General features: G+C 41.5%; 2 protein-coding genes across 4 annotated transcripts in view; one reads left to right on the top strand and one right to left on the bottom strand.

Annotated features, from left to right (window-relative positions):
- veph1 (ventricular zone expressed PH domain-containing 1) overlaps window positions 1-22,229 on the bottom strand; it is a gene marked incomplete at both ends in the record, with an annotated part of 57,699 nt that overhangs the window by 27,549 nt on the left and 7,921 nt on the right. For all 3 annotated transcript variants that reach the window (XM_079225365.1, XM_079225363.1, XM_079225364.1), the window contains 2 exons: window positions 3,803-4,012; window positions 5,177-5,340. In XM_079225365.1, coding sequence (XP_079081491.1) covers window positions 3,803-4,012; window positions 5,177-5,340 — 374 coding nt within the window. The remainder of the gene's footprint in view (window positions 1-3,802; window positions 4,013-5,176; window positions 5,341-22,229) is intronic.
- Window positions 12,678-20,235, top strand: ptx3a (pentraxin 3, long a). Its single transcript, XM_079225366.1, has 4 exons — window positions 12,678-12,952; window positions 15,237-15,396; window positions 15,490-15,932; window positions 18,305-20,235. The coding sequence occupies exons 1-4, from the start codon at window positions 12,814-12,816 to the stop codon at window positions 18,967-18,969; spliced, it is 1,407 nt and encodes a 468-aa protein (XP_079081492.1). The 5' UTR covers window positions 12,678-12,813; the 3' UTR covers window positions 18,970-20,235.

The raw sequence follows: 22,229 nt of genomic DNA, 5'->3' as shown, positions 1-22,229 counted from the left end.
TCAAACTCTTTGGCTTGTAACTTGCAACCCCTTGTCAGGTTCTATATTTTTAGGAGTTTCTTTTTACCTTCTCAAATTGTTATTATAAATAGGTTATACAGGCCCTGAGGTAAAACATAGTCGTTCACATCTTGCGACGCCTTGGAGGTGTAGCAATATAAAGATAGTGCACAATGTTAACAATTAAGCAGTGCAGTCGTACAATCTTAATTTTGGCTCGTAAAATAATATTTTTTGGGAAAGTATGATATAGTATATAGAGTGTCTAGTAAAACAGCAACACTTGAATGACGCTGTCTTCTATAAACAGTTCACATTTTGTGGAGACAATACTTCATTGTTATGTTATCGAGGCTGTACTACTTTTGGACTGCATTATATCCAAAGATATTTCTGATGTTTTGTCAACCTAATCAACACTTAAAGGAGAAACATAACTAAACATTTTAAAAAAGAACCAATATAATGCAAAGCAACACCACAAACTATAACCTTAAGAACACAATTCTGAAACATTATGAACACCAAAACATATCTTGGCTTTGGAAAACTAGGATTCATAACAGAACTGTTGGGCTGGACAGCGTTAAAGCAATGTACGTTGATAAATACATAACACAATATAGACCAACTCTCTTCAGGAGGCAAGGCAAGCCTGAAAGAGTGGTGTGCAATCATGTTACAAGTAAATTCACCCCAGTGAAAAAGTGTGTGTGTGTGTGTGTGTGTGTGTGTGGCACAAACACAAACGCACAGGAGGTATTCTCCCCTGCCATCACCAGGAGGCCTCTGCTGAGGCATTTCCCAGAAAAACATGGGTTATTTTCCAAATGGTTCCAATGTGAAGAAAGACAGGACACTGAGGCCTGACCAACTGCGTGCGTGCATGTGTGTGTGTGCGTGCGTGCGTGCGTGCGTGCGTGCGTGTGTGTGTGTGTGTGTGTGTGAGTGTGTACTTGTGTCTGTGCTGAAGCTGGGTTGGCAGCTTTTTTCGACAAGAAGATTGAGGAGGAAAGGTTGCCCTGAAGTAATATAAAACTGCATTATGGTTTCCAGCTCCATAATCTGTGCTTGTGTGTGTGTGTGTGTGTGTGTGTGTGTGTGTGTGTGGGAGTCATGCCATATTTCCCCCTTTCATTAATTACCCCAAATTGTTGTTAAACTGCGTTCAATGGACCCAGAGGAAAAGAGAGAGGGGGAGGCTGTCCTGCTGTCACCTTCATCTCTGTGCACACACACACACACACACACACACACACACACACACACACACACACACACACACACACCTACAATATCCTTACACAGTGTGACATATATTACTTGCTACGTCTGCAAGATTCACGTTGATATAAGTATCTGAGTCACTCACTGTATAGTCGTACGTCAGGCGAGCCCCATATGTGAGAACAGCACTCCCTCCACTCATATAAACACATTTGTATTATTATCCAGCAGAGGTTTGCATCTTCCAAGGTATTTTGAGACGGGTGCTTACTGTCTGCCTGCGATGAGAACATCTTTGCCCGGGGTTCCTAGTATTTCCACAAACTGTGCTTATTCTTCAGAAACAAAAACTACAAACATTTCCTAATTCATGTTGTCTCTTATTGGCACCAACTTTCAACAAACATATTTTTGGGGTGAGCGAAATTGACTGTGCATTTACTGTGTTGCAATCTATCACTGTAGGGTTTTTCAAGCCTGGTCAACAGAAGCATCCAAGCTACTCTGAACCACTTTCAGATGGGAAGAAAATATCCTCTAAATAGAAGAATTAGAAGTGTTGATTCAAACCATCAGATGAAGAGGCTGCAGCCACATTACTGTACCATCCTCAAAGTCATGCCACTGTCTGGAAATGAAGCTGGGCTCTATTCTTTTTCTTCTCCTCAAAGGGTCAAGCAACTGCAAAGACATCCCTTAATGACGAGTGCACGTGTGTGTCTGAGACAGCTCAGCCGACATGCCCACCCCCTCTCCAGCCCATCACCCAGCAGAGATGGCGCTTTGCAGTTTTGCTCGGCTAATTAACCTTTAATCAGCCGCTCAAGTGTTTTTGCAGAGACCAATCACATGGTTTAATGGCTGAAACACCACTTTCTACGTCAAAACGAGTGCCATTAGAGACCAATAAGCAAATGTATGTGGGGCAGCCAAGTGTTTAACTCATGGGTTGGCCACAATGAGGCTCATGGGACAAAGCTCACCTACTCCAAACTTTTGTGAGTCTTTTGTGAGATTTTGTGAGTCTTCCAAAAGAGTACATTATTAGTAGCAGTATTTATAGTTTTAGTAGTAGTATTTTTTTTGAAAAACGAATACCAGCTACGTCAAATTGTTGCTACATGATATCAGAAGGCTCTGCCACACAAGTGCAGTTAAATTGAGGTCGTCACTTTTTGGGGAACACGCTTTCTTGCGGTTAATATTCCCTTAAATTCTGTCGTTCTTGCATCGTGAGGCTGACAGAGCTGCTCTTTAACTGTTCCTTCAAATTAGATATTTTTCTCTCCCCCTGGCAGGACAGCAGTTTGTTGTGTTTCTTGTTCTCTATTCAGCCGTGGGGGAGACGGAACTCTCCGGAGGAGCCGGCGTGTGCTTGTTTTGGAGAACACGGATGTGTGGGGTGTCAGACTGCAGTTCAAATCTCCGGATGTGCCCGCTCTGTCCGGCGGGTTGGTGGAGGCTTTACACTTGGCAGGACAACAGAGAACAAGTCATGTGAGAGTGCAGCCAGTTCCTCCCTACTCATTGGAATAATCACTACTGCCTGTTTCAGAGTGTGTGTGTGTGTGCGTGTGTGTGTGTGTGTGTGTGGGGGGAATACACACTGCTGGACAAACATGGGGTGTATTAATAGCATTATTCCCAAGCCATTTTGAAAGGAATTTGAGTATTTTTGTAGCGTGATCCTGTTTACCACAAACAGACACAAACAGTGAAAAACACTGACAATACAGACAAATGCTGCAGCAGCTATCAACACACAAAGTGAAGAGCAAGACTAACTTCAAGGACCTTCAGTTGCTTCTTATTTACTTCTTTGTCTCTCTTCATGTACCTTGATGTAATAATTTGTGAATCTTTCTTTCTAGAAATAGTTCTACATTTTTGTATTGCAGCGAGTTAAATGAGAAGATTGATACGACTATCATGTCTTTAAAGTAAATACCGTAAAAGTCGGGTTATACGCCGCTACTATCTCTGGTCAGTGTCCCGCTGTAGCAAGCTAAGAGCAGCGCAAGCTAGGAGCAGCGCTAGCTAGCGCTGCTACTAGCTCCCCGCTCCTGCTGCTAGCTCCCCGCTGCTGCTGCTACTGGCCGCTGCTGCTACTGTCCGAGTCCCCTCTGCCCAAGTCGGGTGTAGAGCCGGGGCTCGTCCCTACCTTTGGTGGTTGTCGGGGAGCTAGCGGAAGTTAGCGCGGAACTAGCATGAGTGCCAGCTGGCTACAGCGGGGTGCAAATGGGGACAATGACCGAAGGTAGTAGCGGCGTATAACCCGACTTTTACGGTATGTAGCTAACAGTTAGCCTGAGCCTGGCTCTGTCCAAAGGTCAGAAAATCCTTCTCCCAGCACCTCTAAAGCTCCCAGATGAACACACGGTATATCTTGTTTGTGTAATCTGTACAAAACTAAAAGTGTATAAAGAACATTATTATTATTCTTTCTTGGCCCGGATTAGTACATTCTTAGAGTCTCCCAGAGTCTTCTGAAAGATATGCATCCACCTTCTGTATCGTGCTACACACGAACATGACCTTGGGTAATTTGCGTGTGTTTTGACTGCGGTGTTTGTACCTCGCTGATGATGCCCACGGCACCATGGATCTTGGCCACGTGACCCAGGAAAGCGGGGCATTGTTGTCCCACAATCCTCAGCGTTGGCAGAAAGCTGACCAGTGAAGAAGGGCTGGCCTGTGACACGTCCACGAGCGCGCCCAGCAGGGCCTCGGTTAGGGATTGGTCTCCTAAGTAGCTGACGAGTGCGGGCACCTGAGGGCTCAACATCTATTCGGGTGAGGAGAAAGAAAGTGTTATTCATTGCTTTTGATTATAGCCGTAATCCTGTCACTGTTTGGGCACTATCACTCAACACCAAGCAGAAGTTCAATGTGCCTTTAACGAAGGCTTGAGGTGGGAGGAGTAACCTTGGAGCGTGATAAAAAGACTGGTGACTATTAATCCACATTATCTAGACTGGTCACACTGGAATGCACTAGACTGTACTGGAACAGGCGAACAATGCCCACCATTACCGGCCCTCCTGCTGCCAGTTTATGAGTCACTCGTTCTGAATAATCATGTTTGTATCATGCACTGTCTGTTCTCCAGGCAGAAGATGCTCCAGATACGTGGCTTCAAAGTTCCATATCGTTGTCACGGCTCATCGTTTCAATAATGCGTCACTTCCAGTATGTGGATATTAGGAGGCAGAAGATTTGGGAACTTTTGTAATGAATACAGCTACAGTCACAACAGAAATATTTTGTATTTTGATGGAGATTAGAATAACTCCAGATGGCTGGTTTAGTTTTGTGAGGAGTGAGATTATTCATGTTTTACCACCATGTCCTCTGTCAGGGAGTTCCAACAGAGAAATGTGCACTCCACATGCACTGCTCCATTTTCTCACTCCTAACTACGTTCCAGTGGCTTTTTCTATATTTCGACATGAGCTCATTACAGGATATTACGAAGTTAAAATAGTAAAAATTCGGATTAAGCTTGAGTTATTGGCAGAAATGTTACACAAAAGCCACACATGTACATCATTGTAAGCCAAACCCAAGGTAAATGTAAAATGAAGCCATGGCCACAGAGACTCAGTTCTGATTAAGTTTAATGGTGCTTTATTTTCAAATATCACCACAGTCTGATGTATTGTAACCACCTAATTATCAATTAAATATTAGTATCCAATACAGCTGGAATGGTACTTGTTTCAGGTATTACTCGGCCTCTTGAAACAGTTACTCCAAGGCTGACAAAAGGATTTTTGTAAAGATATGACGAAATATAATTCTTATTTCGATCAGTGACAGTGGAATAAGTAGGGTGATTCCCTTCGACCCATGCAGGAATAAAAAAAAAAAAGCGAATAGATTGACTTACCCACAGTGCATTGTGGTTAATTTCTAGTCAAACTACACAACAAACAACACAAATACTCACCAGTGGATGTTGCTCCGCAACAATTTGAATGAGTCTGATGAGGTGTTGTTGCTCTGGGGAGTCCAGCTGTGACATCATTGCAGTGAGGTTGCCTAGGTGACAGTGGATGGTATCTGGTTGTCTGGGGTAGACCGAGGGCAACACTCGTAACAGCATGTGGTTACCTGCCAGAGAGAGAGAGAGACAGAGTGGCTTTCAGTCATATAAATATACATTTGGTGACCACCATTTTGACGATAAAAAAGGTCAACATTTAAAAAAAATGTTTGACCAGTGTTACCAGTAGAAGTGGGAGACATAAATTCACTCCATTGTCTTACAAAATGCCCAAAATACAAGAAATTACATTTTCCCAAAAAGAAACCCCCAAAATCTACTCCATCAGACTACTTATCTGTAACCAGATATTGATGTTGCCACATTCCCAGATCTCAACAATTAACTTGGGCAATATAATTACAGTATATTACCACCAAGAAAACTGAAGGCCACAAATGTGAAACAGACCCAAGTTGCAAGATCCCAAATTATCCTTTCAGCTGTTCGTGGGGTACAGTAACATCATATTTGCCGCAAATGTAATTTTTCTCAGAAAACACGCAAGATCCCCCGTCATGACACAACATCTGTGTTCAGTAAATAAACCTTTCTGCATTTGCTGTCAATATTTCCTCAATGATGTTGATGCAGAAAAAGTCAATGCTGACGCACGACTGGCCATGAAGGCATTTTTAAATCAGCACGCAGCCCAAAACCCCCCCCAGCATTACCCAACAGCCTTTGACTCACGTATGAAACATCTTTAAATGATTCGCTGAACAAAGACTCTTGTTTTCAAGTGGAAGATTCGTTATTGGTGACATTTCAAGATTTCAAACAATGGCTTCTGTGACAGACGGATATTGTAAATTAAATATTTCACCACAGTGACATTTTGCAGTCTAATATAAAAGTTGTACAGAATAAAGGTTTATGTTAAAGATCCTGCAGGGTTTAAACCATGGACAAATGATAAGTGGTGTTCTTAATTGGGGATTTACTCTAATAATCTTTCAAATCTACAGGACACATTGGAAGTGAAGAAAGACGGTCCAACAAGGGTAGAATTATAGAACAATAGATTGCTGTTTAGTGAGAAGTAATGAATGGAGAGTGGTGATGTAGGAGACCCCGGGGAAGACCCAGGACGCGCTGGAGGGATTATATCTCCCAGTTTGCCTGGGAACGCCTCGGGATCCCCCAGAATGAGCTGGAAAATGTTGCGGGTGAGAGGGAAGCCTGGGTCGGCCTGCTGGTCCTGCTGCCACCGTGACCCGACCCCGGATAAGCGGATTAAAATGAATGAATGGATGGATGGATAATCAGATGTTCAATCAATAACAAGAACAAAGCAAAAACAAGAAGGGCTGTCCTGAACCCAAAAGGCAAAACTTCACCTGAATTTCAAGAAGGAACATAAACACTGCAACACTTGTAAACCCTGAACATTTCCAGGTTGAGATCCAAATTATGACATTTAATCATATAAGATTAACTTTAACTATTCATGTTGGACTGTTTACATGTGCTACAAAAAGAAACAAATGCAGAGTATGGTAGAATAAGTGGGTATATTGCTGGTATTAATAACATTTGACCCAAAAGGCAAAATTGCCATTAACAAACTACATGTTCCAAATTGACCTTATTCCATTCATTTTTTCTTTTCTTTTCAATCTTTATTGTATTACACATTTTGTACACCAAATAAATATTTCATTGGCAATGGACAATCCATCCAGTAGTTTAGACATTTAACTCAAAACCACAAACGCAAATCTAAAGTTGCCGCTTGAAGAAAAGTCAGGAGATCCCCAGTGATTGTACACAAATATCCCAGCAGTCCACCCAATAAATGCTGATATATTTTAATCTGGACTGAAATAGTGAACCCATCGACGTTGCGGTCCCAGGAGCCATACATTTCAATTCAAGTAGTAACTGCAGAATTACCTCTTCAATAACGTCTTGAAGCGAAATTACAGTATTTATGGTCATTAATCATAGTTTTATTCATCATGAACATCTGGCCCATAATATTTCAAACAGCCAGTAGCTCTGATGGTGAACCTTTGTCATATTTCATAAACGCTTAAACATAGCAACCTAAATAAATGGTTTCAAACAGGTGATTCACAGCTATAAATCTCTCTAACCACAGGTTTTGCCCTGTAACAGATGACTGGTACTGATCGACTGAGAGGACGGCTTGTTCTGTACTGTTCTGTGCAGAGACAGAGGAGGGAAGAAAAGCACATGTCAATGTTTAGAAGATGGTCCCTTTCGCTTCCTGTAATCATAGATTATACCTTATAAAACATCACACACACCCATCTCTGCACTTACGACACAAATCACCGTAAAAAGGGACAGGTACAGTACATGAAGCGAAGGGGAGTGCTGGAAACCATCATAAAGTTGTGGTCGCAGCATTTACTGGTCTGTTCAGAGGAATGTTAAAAGACAAGAGGAGACGAGAGTCTGCAAGTAAACACGGTGAGGAGGATTTATAGAGGGTACCTGTGAGAGCACACGCAAATACACAGACATGCGAGACATGAAGATGTTTTTTTGATTATTGATTAAATATACATAATGTCTCTTTTATTTTCCCTCTGTGCGTGTGTGGTTGTGTGTGTGTGTGTGTGTGTGTGCGTGTGTGTGTATGTCTGTGTGTGTGTGTGTGTGTTCAGTTTCTGACCTTCATACCTTCATTCCAGCATACACCCAACCCATCATCATGACTTACACATCTCAATAAAATATCCTGTAATGACCTTTGGTTCTGCGGCACACAAAGGCGACATTTTTGAAAGGGCGATAAAACATTTTGCAAGAGGAATGAGAATTATAGATGATCTGTCAGAACTATTGTGAACTTCATGTGCAGAGGCAGGAGAGGACACGGTGGCTTTCTTTTGCTGTGCTCTTTTCCAAATGTCACACTAGAATCCCAAGGTGAGTCACAAAAAGACATTTTCCAACTCTGGAGAGACACTTAACTTTGAATAAAAAATACATTAATACAGCTATTGGCTTCGTTTTTTTTTAGAGGAAACTAAAACTGAATCATGGGGAAAATGATTTTCAGTGTCTTTGCTGTGATATTTTTGCTCTGGGCTGTAAAAAGTAATTGCATCCCACAGCAACGATAAAACCATAAAGTGAAGGTATCATTAACAGTGCTGGGACCAGTGCATCTAAATCAAAAGAACTTTTTGAGATATGGATATATTTCATATTACTACATTTTACATGTTAAGCAACATTTTAACCCCCAGTGTCGGTTAGACCAAACCCCAAGTGGTTCAAGATACTTTTAAACTGAGATTAGGGAGAGAACACACATGACGGATGAGCAAAAACAAGGCGTTTCACAGTGCAGTAAAACCAAGGCCTATTTAAGTATAAAAATGGCTATATAAAGTCAAAAATAAATATTTTTCAAAAAGGCTAAGTTGTTAGTTGTTTTATCTGGCAGGGTACACATACTAAATAAGTCTCTGGTGTCATCTTAGTTCTGCGTGTTGGTATGGTAACATTAGCACTAAATGTTTAGTACATGACATCAGTTTTGCAGGGAATTTGGTGATAGATTAAAAATATTGGACAAATTACACTTATTGACAAGATGGTGGATGAAAAGTCAGGGATCACCAACGTGATTAGGATTCCTCATGTGGGAACCATGATTGTCCTCGATATACTTGAGATATTCCAGTCTGGACCAACTTTACCATGAAAGCCATGGCGCCGCGTTAGCGCCATGAAGCTAAAAACCCAACGATTCCCGTTTACTGTCATTGAAGAGTAAGACAAATAGAATACATTTTACTAGTAATTTTGCCATTTTTTTCTGGAAAAAATGCTCCAACAATTAATTTTCAAAATTGCCGCAGCCTAATTTTCTGTCTGTTGACTAATCAATTAATTAACTAATTAAGTTGCAGATATTTTTGACAAATATGGGAACATTGCATTAAAAACCGCATGATGCACAAAACTTGGCAAAAGACAATGAACTCCTATGCACTGGACATTATTGTACAGGACAAAAATGCAGAGATCAGCACAAATGATATCCAGAGGGATGTATTTGGATGACTTTACAGCTTACACATGTTTCCCAACACTCATTGTGTGTACCTTTGTCCCAAAAGTATATCGCACAGCTCGAATAACCTCTGGTGGAAGAGGGTGGGATAAACTATCAAATAAAAAAAGAGACAGAACTGAAACATCTCCCAGAAAATATATATATTCTCCGGGATTCTGTGCATTTTTGTTGCATGAGTAGATCCTCCCCCCCCACAAAGCACATTAAACTACTTTAAAGTATTCAGCACCACATGGAAGGATTCTTCTCACGTGTCCACAAGACTCAGAATGTTTCATGCATAAAAATATTTTATATGCATACCATTAAGTGAAAACCATAACAGCAGACCAGATGTGCAATTCAGCAGACCGGTGTAATTCACACTCACACAGACACACACACACATACACATACACACACACACACACACACACACACACACACACACACACACACACACACACACACACACACACACACACACACACACACACACACAAAAGAGTGGCTCTTGCAAAGTTTAAACTCAATGACCATCCTCCCCTCTCACCGAGATAACCTCACCCGTGCAGACTCTCACTGTTTGTGTGTGAAACAAAATGTCCTGTGCCTCCTGACTTGACATTTCGTGGTGATAAAATCCAATTAATTTCACTGGTGAATCATGCATAAAGGTTTAGAGTCCTGCAAGGTAACTTATACATCTGATCTTAACCATAAATCACGTCTATCCGTATCTAGCTTCCCATGACGCGGACGCAATGCTAAAAATATGAATGTGCATAATGCACATGCACACACGCTGAAGGGAATTCTTTACTGGTGTGTCAGAGAAACATGTATGATGCATTTCCAGCTTGATCCCACCTCAAGTAGGCGGATGGTAAAACATGGACAGATTTACTCCTCACTTATATTAAGCATATCATATCCCTCTACCTCTATACATGACAAGGCATCGTTTTATACCTTCAATCTAACATACTGGCAGCATTGACCGACTGTAGACTCTACGGTGCATTTGATTGATGAAGGTCGAGCAAAATAATGTTGAAACCAATGTATGTTTGCATGTTGGACAGTGTGGGAGTTTTGTTTCTGTCTCTTCCCTCTCACACACGCCTGTCTCGTGAGATGGATGTGCGTCTTCTGATATAATTACAGACACTACCACTCTGTTTTATTGCCCTTTTAAATTGTATTCAATTAAATCTTGCAGCTAAAAATTCCTTTAATCCCAATTCACTTCAGCATTTGTTCAGCATAAATGCAGTTTTAAGTGTAGTTCATCATTTCCCCACAATGTCTCTCAGTTTTTTGTCTCTGATTTTTTTTAAGTCATACAGTGTCAAATATAGCAGTGATTATACAAAGTTGTTACATACAGATATCTCACATTCTGTTGATAATATTCATTTTTATTTGTTTTAAAATAAAATTATGGCCACATCTTACACATTGCACCTTCAACGTCACCTTCGTCAGTGAATGGATTAAACAATTATTGTGTTCCACCAAGTGGTACTAGAGAACTAAATAAAGTAACTTTTGCCACTTCACACAACTCCCTCTCTGTCTGTGCATCTGTGTGAATGAAAAGGCTGTTCCATGCAGATAACAAGTGACCAAGTGTGTGTTTCATGTATTTGAGAAAGAGAAAACAGACACAATGAGAGAGAAACACAAGCAGACAGAGAGATGGAGGGAGGGGGAGCGAGATACGATCTCATCAGGAAGTCATTATTTCCATCCCCTTGAAAACACACACACACACACACACACACACAAGAATATTTACTGACACACACCGTATAAATTCACATACATATATACACAGAAATACGTACAAACCCACATGGTGAGGCTGACAAATAAATAAATAAACAAACAGAGCGAAGCAGGAGAACAATAAACCCATTTAGAAACCCCTAATGTCTGGGTTCTATTCACACACACACACACACACACACACACACACACACACACACACACACACACACACACACACACACACACACACACACACACACACATACACACACATACACACACACACCTCTGCATGGGGCAGAAATCAGGAAAGTTTGTGTTTTCTGTTTCCTCCCCCTTCCATTACTTCTTGCCCTCTCTCTCCTTCTCTGGGTGAGTTACAGGGGCTGCGGTTATATCTGATTACAACATACAGGCTACCTCCAACGACGCATTACTCACCGCCTCGCTTGCAGGTTTGAGTGCCGCTTTCACATTCTGTACTTGCGAGAAACAAATGTTTTCACAAGGATGGAGAAGTTTTTGAACGTTTACTACATTACTCACAGGATACTCACATGTGTTTGCACAATTTTGTGGAATACAAGCATTTAAGGCGAAACTTGTAATTAGGATTAGGATGGATCAAAAACAGCTCGGGTTTAGAGTTCAGGTTTGTAGAAGGATTAGTTTTGGGGTTGAGGTATTATTACAAGTTGGATCGTATTTTTGTCGGCAAGGTTTTTGTCTTTTTTTGGTTTCAATAATGTACTCAAAGTAAATGTTGAGATCTGGGGCCCTTTTCAAAAAGCAGTCATGTCAGCGTCAAGTTAAACAAAATCACTAGACTTTAAGGCCAAATATGTTGTTTTTTTTTATCAGAAACTCATATTCGCTAAACTGATGTGGATGAGAGACCGAAGTCAAATGATGAAATCGTTCAACTTTGACTGACTATGTTTCCAGTTGTGCGCCAACCAAAAGTTTTGCTGTGTAGTCAGGGATAACTAACATTTTGGATGCACAGTTTGGGTTTATCGGAGAGATCAATGGTCTTGATAGTCTGGCTAAGATGTTGCTGGCCTTAATACAACCTATTTGATCGCCTCAGCGCTTGTGTTTCTTGCCCTGTCAGACTTTGCTGAAGCGATGTCATCATGTTACCAACTTTTATTGTGATGAGTTGAGCCAAATGTATCTATTTAATTAAGAGTAAGTACGCAGGGCTGAGGGTTCAAATATGCAGGATAAGTTTATAGATAAATGCAGTAAATCAACAGAAAGTAGTGAACTGTAATATAAATGTGTGAATGTGTGTGTGTGTGTGTGTGTGTGTGTAGCGCACGTAGCCCCTCTTTGGTTGAAGTACTCTACACTGCCAGGCTTCCTGCCAAAGGATTGCTCAGCATTTAACGAGAGAGAGAGAGAGAGAGAGAGAGAGAGAGAGAGAGAGAGAGAGAGAGAGAGAGAGAGGGAGGTGGGGAGTCATTAGGGAGGAGGGACACATATTGTATGAGAGAGTGAGGGGTTGAAAAAGAGAGCGGTGGACCTGCAGCTCTGTATAAAGTGAGACAGACCGGGAGAAGCAGCAGAGATAAACAACAAAAACAAACACGGACCTAATCGCACACACACAGGCACAGACACACACAGACAAGCCGGTCGGCCGAGGAGCGGACCTGAAACTTAGCAGACACACTCTTCAAACACTCTCACTCTCCCTCACACACACTCAGTCGGCAGCAGCAGCATGTTCGGGTGGAGGCTCCCCCAGGCAGTGTGTGCGCTGTCGGCGTGCGTGTGTCTGATTCTGGCATACGAGGATGATATTGAGGTCAACTACGCTGACACCTACTACAATGAAATCACAGATGGAGAGACACCAGAACGTAAGTGTTAAACTGTGTGTGCATTGGGGCTGATTTATCTGATTACGATTCTCAGATGGACATGTTGCAATTTAATTTAATCCTGGGAGCGTGTAATTGATTTCTTGCAGGATTAATGCATGGGGTTGTGTGGAGGGTGAGCTCAGGACTTTATGATTCGTCATCTCGTTATGTTCAGTGTCAATACTGAGACGAGTTAGAAATATGCTTTACGAACCAAACTTTAAAACTAACAACAACAAAAAAGTGCTGGACTTTGGTTAGCGTTTTGATTTAAAAAATGTAGCAATAGAGGGGAAAAAAGGAACTGGGGTCCAGTTGCACAATAGCCACTCCACAGGTTGCAGAAGAAGACAGAACAATACAGTTAAGGCGGTTTGTTGTTTTGGATTGGTGGGTTTATCATTTATGTCCGGAGGCAGCTTAACATACGGAGATAGAGGAAAAGACAGGGAGAAGAGGTCACAGTACGTAGAGTACACAGACTGTCGGCAGGCACAGAGTTTGTATGAGACGAGCAGCGTCAAAGAAAGTGCTGAGCCAGAAAAAAACTGCTTTTTTTTCAACCAACACATATTACAGCATGAATGACTGGACAGCAATCGCAGAACCACAACAGCACTATGTATCTTCACGAAACTCTTCTCTCTCAGCTGTTCTCGATGAGAACGTGCGAGCGCATGCGTCTGTGTGCGTGCAATCAATTCCCTCGAAGTTTGAATTTGGCATTTGTTTGTCGTTTTTTTTTTTAAACTGGCAGGAAGTATTAATCGCAGAGCCAACAGCTAACAGGCAGGACACTTTTCTCTGGGCACAGCCTGCGATGTGATTGCAGCAAGAGAAAAGGTGGGAGCAGTAAGGTTGAAGAAACACAATGATTCCAAATAGGCTGGCTGGACTAAAGAGAAAAAAGTGAAATCACGTGAGTTTTGTCTGCAGGTGTGTGAGAAAGGGGAGAGGGGCAGAGAGAGAGAGGCCCGTAGGAAGACACAGATCAGTGCTTCTGACCTGCTTGTAGCTCTCAAACGCTGGAGGGGGTGGAATTTAAAATCAACAAAGGCTACGTGAGAGAGGTCATGACACAGCTCATTTCTAAATGAATGGCAGGCTAAGACATGTACAGGTCATAGTACTTCTACTCTATTATCAGTCATTTTACTTCTGTCTGTTTTCTACCCAATGCTGGATGTACAGGTAGGTGTGTGTGCACGTGTGTCGATTCATTCCTCCAATTGTGACTTCAAATCCTTTGAAAAATGTAATTTGGGAATAGTTTAACAAATGAAACTAAGCAGGCAGTAATGATAGTAAAATGCTAGAAGGCTAAAGGACACTACTCACAACTCATTTGCAGATCTATCCTCCTTAAACCTCTGACAGTACTTTTAGTTTAGTAAGTCAGTGTCAGCAGAGTGCATGGACCTTCCGTCTAACTCCCTTTGAACCTTGGGGAAGGACAGATAAAACACATCCTGCAGTCCTGTGATAAAACCCTCTAATAGGTCTGCAGGTAAACAGAGTTTGAGAAGCTCAAATGTTAATCAGAACAGTGTGTCTGACACATTCTCACTCCCCTGGCTTTGCTTTATCTCTCTCCTACTTTCAGCAGCTCTTTCCTTTTCATTGTAAACAAAACCTTCCTTTTCCTTCTTTTTTTTCTCCTCATTCACGCAGGGAGCCAGATGATCTTTCCGGAAAAGCAAAGTGGTTTATGAGTCAATTGTACGGTTTCTTTCTCGCGCTCTCTTATCGCTCCCCTAACGACCTCATTTCCTCTTTTGTCCCCATCTTTACTCTTCATTCTACCTGCTTTTCAGCTATCTATGTTTCTGTCTTTCTCCTTGCAATCAGTCCAATCTGAACACACGGAAAATAATACAAGCGTATAAACACTTTCGGAGGATATCATTTTCTCCAATGTTTATCGCAAATAAAGATCTAAAAGCTTCTCACTACTCCCACTCCTCATTACTTCAGAACTTGCCTGATATCATCACGTTTTTAAGTTTCCATCACTGTCAAAGTAATCCAATGATAGTTATCTGTGAATCCATTAGTGCATTGCAAACAGGAACTCCTTATTTGGCAGATTTGTAATGGTGCCCATTTACCAAAATGCAAACAAATACAAGCTACAAAGTTGGAAACTAGTTGTATCTCCCAAACCATTATGGAAATTGAAGTTTCAAAAATAACAATGTGGGCTCTTCTCTACATGCATGCTGTAGAAACCCCAACAACGTCATCTTCTGTTTAATCTTGAGCTTAACTTTCCTCTATCCAGCCACACCGAGTCAAGCACCCTGCAGTTCTGGAGACCTGTCCAAATGGGACAAAATCTTTTCAATGCTGGAAAACAGTCAGATGAGAGAGAACATGCTGATTCACTATGCAGATGACATCATCAAGGTGGAGATGGCCTCACTGCGTGGAGAACTGCTCAGGTTTGTTGAACAAAGGGATCGGAAGTACAGCAACTAGTGATTATTGTCATTATTGAAAAGGTTAAAATATTTTTCATTGGTCCCTTTGGTAAGGTTTGGAGCCCAGTATGGTACCTCCTGCGAGGTTGCATTGGAGTCAGCAGGAAGGAAGATGGTCTCGCATATGGACGGCCGCATCAGAGAAACCATGGAGCGACTCAAACCCAGAGATCAGACTTCTGCTGCTGCTGGTGGGAATTCTGTCTGGAATTCTAACCACCTGGAGGCGACGCTGCAGCAGCTCCTCTCCGCAGCGCGAACGCAAGCTTCCCGACTCGCCAAGCTGGAGACCAGCTGCTTCAGCAGCCCAGGAGCGGGGATGGGGTTGAATGCAAAGCCACGATCCCAGCTTCCAGACGCTGGGGGGGCGGGGCTCGGGGAGCAAGAGGTCACATCGCAAGCCGTGGCTTTGGACGGGCTGCTGGCTGCAGTGCAAGAGATGAGCGGGCAACTGGGGGAGGTGCTGAGGTCATCGAGGCAAAGATTAATACCCGCAGGTGAGATATCCATCTTAACGTCAGCCATCTCTCTGTCTGTCATTACCTGTTGCTTTCTTTGTATTTGTCTTCACCTTTCACAACAACGCCAGCAAAACAACCTTCCACCTTCAAATGTATTTCTCCGCGTTGACACTTTCAGGTCACACGTCAGGTAAAAGAATGAGAACCATTTGCTTGTGAACGCTCAACAACTAATCATGCAGCGTGTGGTTGTCCAAAGTAGCTATTCTGTATGTCTTCAGGCGTGTTGTCCTCCTCAAGTAGCAACCTATACTTTTCCCTTCACAATTAGTCTAAGTCGAAATGGACGAGTCAAACATCAAGAAGACGGGCCAGTGGATGGTCTGGGGTCAGTTGTCTAATGTTCACTTATTGCCTCTTTTTAATGTTTGTTTGACATTTATTGGAAAGACATTTTAGAGAGTCATCACAAAACAACAACAAAACTCAAACTCTCAGCTCAGGTGGAGTGGGACTTCATTCATCAAGCTAAACCTTTGCCTTAAGTTATTTTCTTTGATTTACATAATTATTTAAAGATACTTTTACATGTTTAGGGATCATAATGGAAGCCAATAAAAGCAGGAACGAATAAGAATAACGCAGAACACTTGCTGGACTGACTGTGAACACAAACTAAATCTTCTCAGATTCAAGACGGCTCCACATATGGTTTTCATTATGAGAGCTTCTACTCCGGTTTATCATCCTTGAAAGAACGCTGACTAATACCAATGTACTTCAGAGATTAAGCGACTAAGTGTGAGTAGGTATAGACCTGGACCACAAAGGCACCACTCGTGTCAGTAAGACAACTTAATTTCCAAGAATTAATCAAGTAGAAAGTGCAAAAAAAGGATGTGTTATATTACTCATCCATGCACACACACACCTTTACAGTCCAGAAATATAAATCTGGCCTACATAAAGACCAGAGGGGGATGTAATCATTAGCCGGTCGCCACACAAACCACACCAAAGCACCCTGGTAAAGCAGAACCAGATGGAAACACACACACACACACACACACACACACACACACACACACACACACACACACACACACACACACACACACACACACACACACACACAGCATGTTCACCATTATTTTCTGAGTGGCAGAAACCTGAGACAAATCAAACAATGATCTGATACCCAAGAGAGACGAAGAGAGAGAAAAGGAGAGAAAGAGACTAATGGAGGTGAAAAATGATGACGAGAACACAATAGAAAGAGTGAAGAAGTTAAATGTAAATAAAAGATGCAAAGTGGGACAAAAAACAGTAGCTTTCCAGAAGGATAAATTGCCCGGAAAGACCTTGCTCCACGCCAGACATCAAACACAATTTCTCTCTAATTTGTAAAACAGATTGTAAAAGTAGGTTTTACAATGCAGTGAGTTGAAAAGAGAGAGGAGCAGGGGAAATGATAAATGAAGCAGAACAGACCAATGAACCAGATAATCCAGAGAGAGAGACGTGTGCGCCTGTGTGTGTGTGTGTGTGTGTGTGTGTGTGTGTGTGTGTGTGTGTGTGTGTGTGTGTGTGTGTGTGTGTGTGTGTGTGTGTGTGTGTGTGTGTGTGTGCATGTGTTGGTGGGGCCAGACAAAAAACTTGCATGGTGTATGACCTCATCACCTAAACTTGAAGTGAACTTTGACTGACTTCCATATTTACTGTAATACCGCCACATATAAGTACCTTTATAAGCCTTTCAAATCCATTTTACACAGAGACATTTATCCATATCATTCAACATCCTATGCCACTAAAATCCCACAAGGTTCAATTGCGGGCCCATTTCTTAACTTTATTTACAGTATATGCTACCACCAGGAAGTATCATAATCAAAAATACTGAATATTGCTTCACAATCAACTTTACCTCTGTTTAAACAAACCCAATCTAAAATGGAAACAACAACCTCGAGGACATTAAATGTTGTCTGGCTTATACTTTCTCCGGTTGAATAACAATGATTTTAGAATCATATGAAATCCTGCAGATAAAACCCCACCTTATGAAATCAGACATGGCACATTATCTTTTTCTGCAAAGCCATATATTGACGTCTGATCCAGCACTGATGTTTATAGACAATGTCAATCAACTTTTTGTCCATTTTTACTTTGGTTCCCCTCAGAAGTTTAGAATTGTGCCATTTTCTCACAAACAGTAAGATTTGTTGTTGTTATGGAGTGCATGGCTTTTTTTCAGTTTTAGTTCATGCTTTATATTACATATTGTCCCTTTCTTTGTAAGGAGAGTTTGGATCAACTTGGCTGTCTTTAAGGTGCCATATACATACATTGCTTGATTGAAATACCTTAAACCATAGTAACACTAAACATGTCTTCTTGTTCAGGTTGTGAGATGGCGCTCCTCTTCCCGATGCGTTCCCGTCGAATCTACACCTCCATCATACCAGACGTCCCTCTCTCCATCTCCGCCTTCACCGTCTGCATGTGGGTGAAGCCGACCTCCGTGTCCAACAGAACCGTGCTGTTCTCCTACGGGAACCGTCGCAACCCATATGAAATCCAGCTGCTGCTGGGTCAAACCTCTGCGCTCTTCACCGTCGGAGGAGAGAAACACCTGGTGGAGGCCCGGGATGTGGTGAAACCAAGTGGCCCGTCGAAGTGGATCCACCTGTGCGGTGCTTGGTCATCCAAGCAGGGTCTGGCGTCTCTCTGGGCGGACGGGAAAAAGGTGGCCTCCACACCCGGAGTGGCGGAGGGACACGTCTTACCCGACGGAGGCTCGCTCCAGCTGGGGCAAGAAAGAAACGGATGCTGCCCTCTGTCCCCGAGCAGCGGGAGCGGGGTGACAGGGTTCGACGGAGGGTTCGATCCAAAGATGGCGTTCACGGGGAAGATGACAGGAGTGAACATGTGGGACAAGGTGCTGTCAGAGGAAGAGATTTCCCAGCTGGCTTTGCGGGACGGCCAGGGCTGCAATCCGACGGGGAACATGGTGGCGTGGGGAGTGACGGAGATGGTGCCACATGGAGGCGCTCAGTTCATCAACTGAAAGGTTCCTCGTGGTGGAGCTCTTCATCAACATCTTCATCATCATTGTAAATACCAGCAACATCGTAAAAAGCTTTCATGATGCAACTGAAGAGAGCAATTTGCAACCGTCAATTTACAATTTATCATCGTTGTCCCTGTAGTTAAAATATTTTAATTGTTATCTTACTTTTTTCTTCATCATCATCATCATCATCATCGACATCATCATCCTCATCGCTATTATCATGAACAATAATGCTGCAATGAACTTTACTGGACGTGTTCAAACGAGAGAAAGCAAATGTTGCGAGTGAGAGAGATTTATTTTTGTAACAAAATTGAACTGTGGTCATAACACACACACACACACACACACACACACACACACACACACACACAGATGTAAATTCAGCTTAGAAAACTTGTATTATAGCAGAAGAAGTGCTGCATTTACCAAATTAGACTATAAGAAAGAGTCTATTATTAAAGTGAACTGGTTCTGAGCCAGTAAACAGAGTAATCAGCAGACAGAGGACAATAAAAGGTCACAGACAGTTACAAGAGTGTACCGATGGTCTTTTATCTCTTTTTTTTATCTTGATTTGTGCAGTTATTCAATTATCCATTTTGAAACATGTTAAGCATTAATATAACACAATATTTTGTTTTCTACTTTTGTCTTGTAGGTACAATTATTAGATGTTCGAGATTGACTGTCATCTATCCCAGTTCCAATTGAAAGCAATTGAAATAGAGGCACCATCAATGTGTTGTCATGTGCAACATATAATGTATAAAACACCTGACCCGACTGAAAAACTGCGACCAACAACTGCAGAAACAGCTTAAGATTTTTTTTACCAACTTATTAATTCACTCTCATAATTTTCTTGAATTTGTTAAAGCTTTTAAAGCATTTTTAAGACCTTACATTTCCAAACGTGTACTCATTAAAGTGTTCACATTCATATGAGTTATATATAATTCCAGTTCCAGTTGTTTTTGTTTGCAATTACATTTTAGAGTTATAATGTATTTGTGTGTTCTTTTTTAAAACTATAATATTTGTAATGTGAAATTGACATTGTTTTTATGTAATTGTTAAAAGAAACTGAGAACAATGTTTACACACTAATCGTTCATGAACGGAGTTGTCTTGTATTATAATGTAAATTGCTTTTAAAGTTCTTGTGAAAAGGTGAAAATGAATGTATTTTGTACATAAATATATTTTGAATAGAATGGCTGGATGAATGGAGAGTGAGATATGAATAAACATTTCAAGTTATAATATATTCTCTTGCTGGATCAGCAGTGTCAGTGTTTTTCGGTCATCTAAAAATCTGATCAAGTCTGCTTATGGCTTATAGGCACAATACAGAAAGTTTGAGTGTGTGTGAGAATGAATGAAAGTCAAACAGAAAGTTGGCAGACGAGCCACAATGCAGGGCTCTGGCCTGCTCATTGGGAACAATCTGGGGTCCTGTAACTGGCTCTAAGACACCAAACCTACAGTTAGCAGACAACCAGTGTGTACTGTGTGTACACAGGCATCCACCCGGAGTCCATCTTTTCATGTGTGTCCTTTACTGATCAGAGGAGACCTTTGCTGTGTTCATAGAGTTAGGTTTTAGCTTTTTTTCAAGGCACTTCAGCTAAGGAAAAAGTAAAACTGCAAAAAATGCCATTAAACCTACACTGTTGAAATATGAATTGAATTTGAAGAAGACAATACATTTGCATGTGAATTATATGAGGGCGAAGATTTAAACTCTCCCCATAAAGCTCACAGTTAAGCTGAGTTTAACATTGTCTGTTGATCAAAAAAGCTTGCAAGTCAATCTAAGTGTATTCGTACAGCATCTTCTGTCTGTCTGTCTGTCTGTCCTTTTCTCGTCAACAGTTCATCCAATCGACTTCACACTCTGTTGGTGAATTGCTGAGGCGCCAAGGAAGTGCAATGTCGAAATACAAGCTCTTCCCATGTACGGGACATATTGATTAGTCGTGTGTTATGTGCACACTGTCTAGTGTATTGAGACCCCTGTTAACTGTTACACCGCCAGTGTTACGAAAGGCCTGCTGGGTAAAGCTTGATCTCCGTTGATGTTCGTGTGAGCTTGTGCACGCAAATGACTGGTATATTCTAGCATTGCTAGAGGAAGCAACTCTGTCAGATCCTAAACAACAGACCTGCCGAGACTTAAATGTAAAGACCTTTCATCGACTAAAACGTTTTAAATTGCCGTCGACTAAATAGCTGAAGGATAAAAATGACTAATTTGTAACAACAACTAATAAGCATTCTTATCAAGAATAAATCGGAAATAGCTGTTGAAATTAGCACTGACCCAAGGGGCTCATTGTAGAGTGTGAGGTTGTTTCAATGAGCGAGACTGAGAATCGGCCCATTCCGAACAGGCACGTTTTTTTTTAATTCAAACTGCTTTACACAATGAAAAGACATGCTTTCTTTTTTAAATGCTAAGCATAGCATTTAAAAAAGCAACATTCGAAACACAATGAGCTCTCCCTTGCTACGTAACCATCTTGTATTCAAAAATAATTGTTTTTGCAACACAAGCTTTTACATTTATAATAAAATAAATGAATTCATAAATGTAAGGTTTTGGGAGTGAAATTACTAGAATACATTTGTCCCCATAAATAATGCAACAAGAAAAAATGAAAACACTCAAAAGCGCCGTTCTCCAAAGTTTGAATGACACAGATAATAATATCCAGTATAAGCAAAACAAATTCAAGACACAGCCATGAAAACCCTTTCATACAATGTACATAATCTCCTGTCGATTACATTTTATCTTACGATGACACATGAAAATACATCTGCAACTGCAGACTATTAGCAAGCAAGTTGTTTTGCAGCTCACACATGCTCACAGTTTACTGAGGCCCATCCTGCTTACTTGCTCATTAGTGAAATATAACAGGTTTCTCCTGCAGCAAAACCTCTGGATAGTCTCCAACTGTTCCTGTAACTGTGACCTGCTATGAAATGGAAAGTCACCTTTCACACCGGCTCCCATCCAACCCACCCTCCCGAACTTACAAGACGGAGTACAGTAAGTACACATGTTTCGCAGCAGGGGAGCCTGGAAAGACGTATAACTCTGACAGATGACACATTCCAAACTTCAGTGTTACCTTAAGATCGGGTTTTACTTTGAGAAGGAAGGAACTTTTAGCTCTAAAATCCTTATGGGGCCAAAGCAATGCCATATGTTTCTGTGTGCAGGTTTTGTTGTGTGTGTGTGT

Source organism: Taurulus bubalis (assembly GCF_910589615.1).
Source record: "Taurulus bubalis genome assembly, chromosome: 10".
In the NCBI taxonomy this organism is placed as follows: domain Eukaryota; kingdom Metazoa; phylum Chordata; class Actinopteri; order Perciformes; family Cottidae; genus Taurulus; species Taurulus bubalis.
Note: the sequence above shows the minus strand (reverse complement) of the source record. Positions and strands in the feature narration are given on the sequence as shown.

Coding starts and splice junctions, on each gene's coding strand:
- ptx3a (XM_079225366.1), top strand. CDS start 12,814: ATGTTCGGGTGGAGGCTCCCCCAGGCAGTGTGTGCGCTGTCGGCGTGC. Junction 12,953..15,236: donor AGATGGAGAGACACCAGAAC/GTAAGTGTTAAA, acceptor TCCTCTATCCAG/CCACACCGAGTCAAGCACCC. Junction 15,933..18,304: donor GCAAAGATTAATACCCGCAG/GTGAGATATCCA, acceptor CTTCTTGTTCAG/GTTGTGAGATGGCGCTCCTC.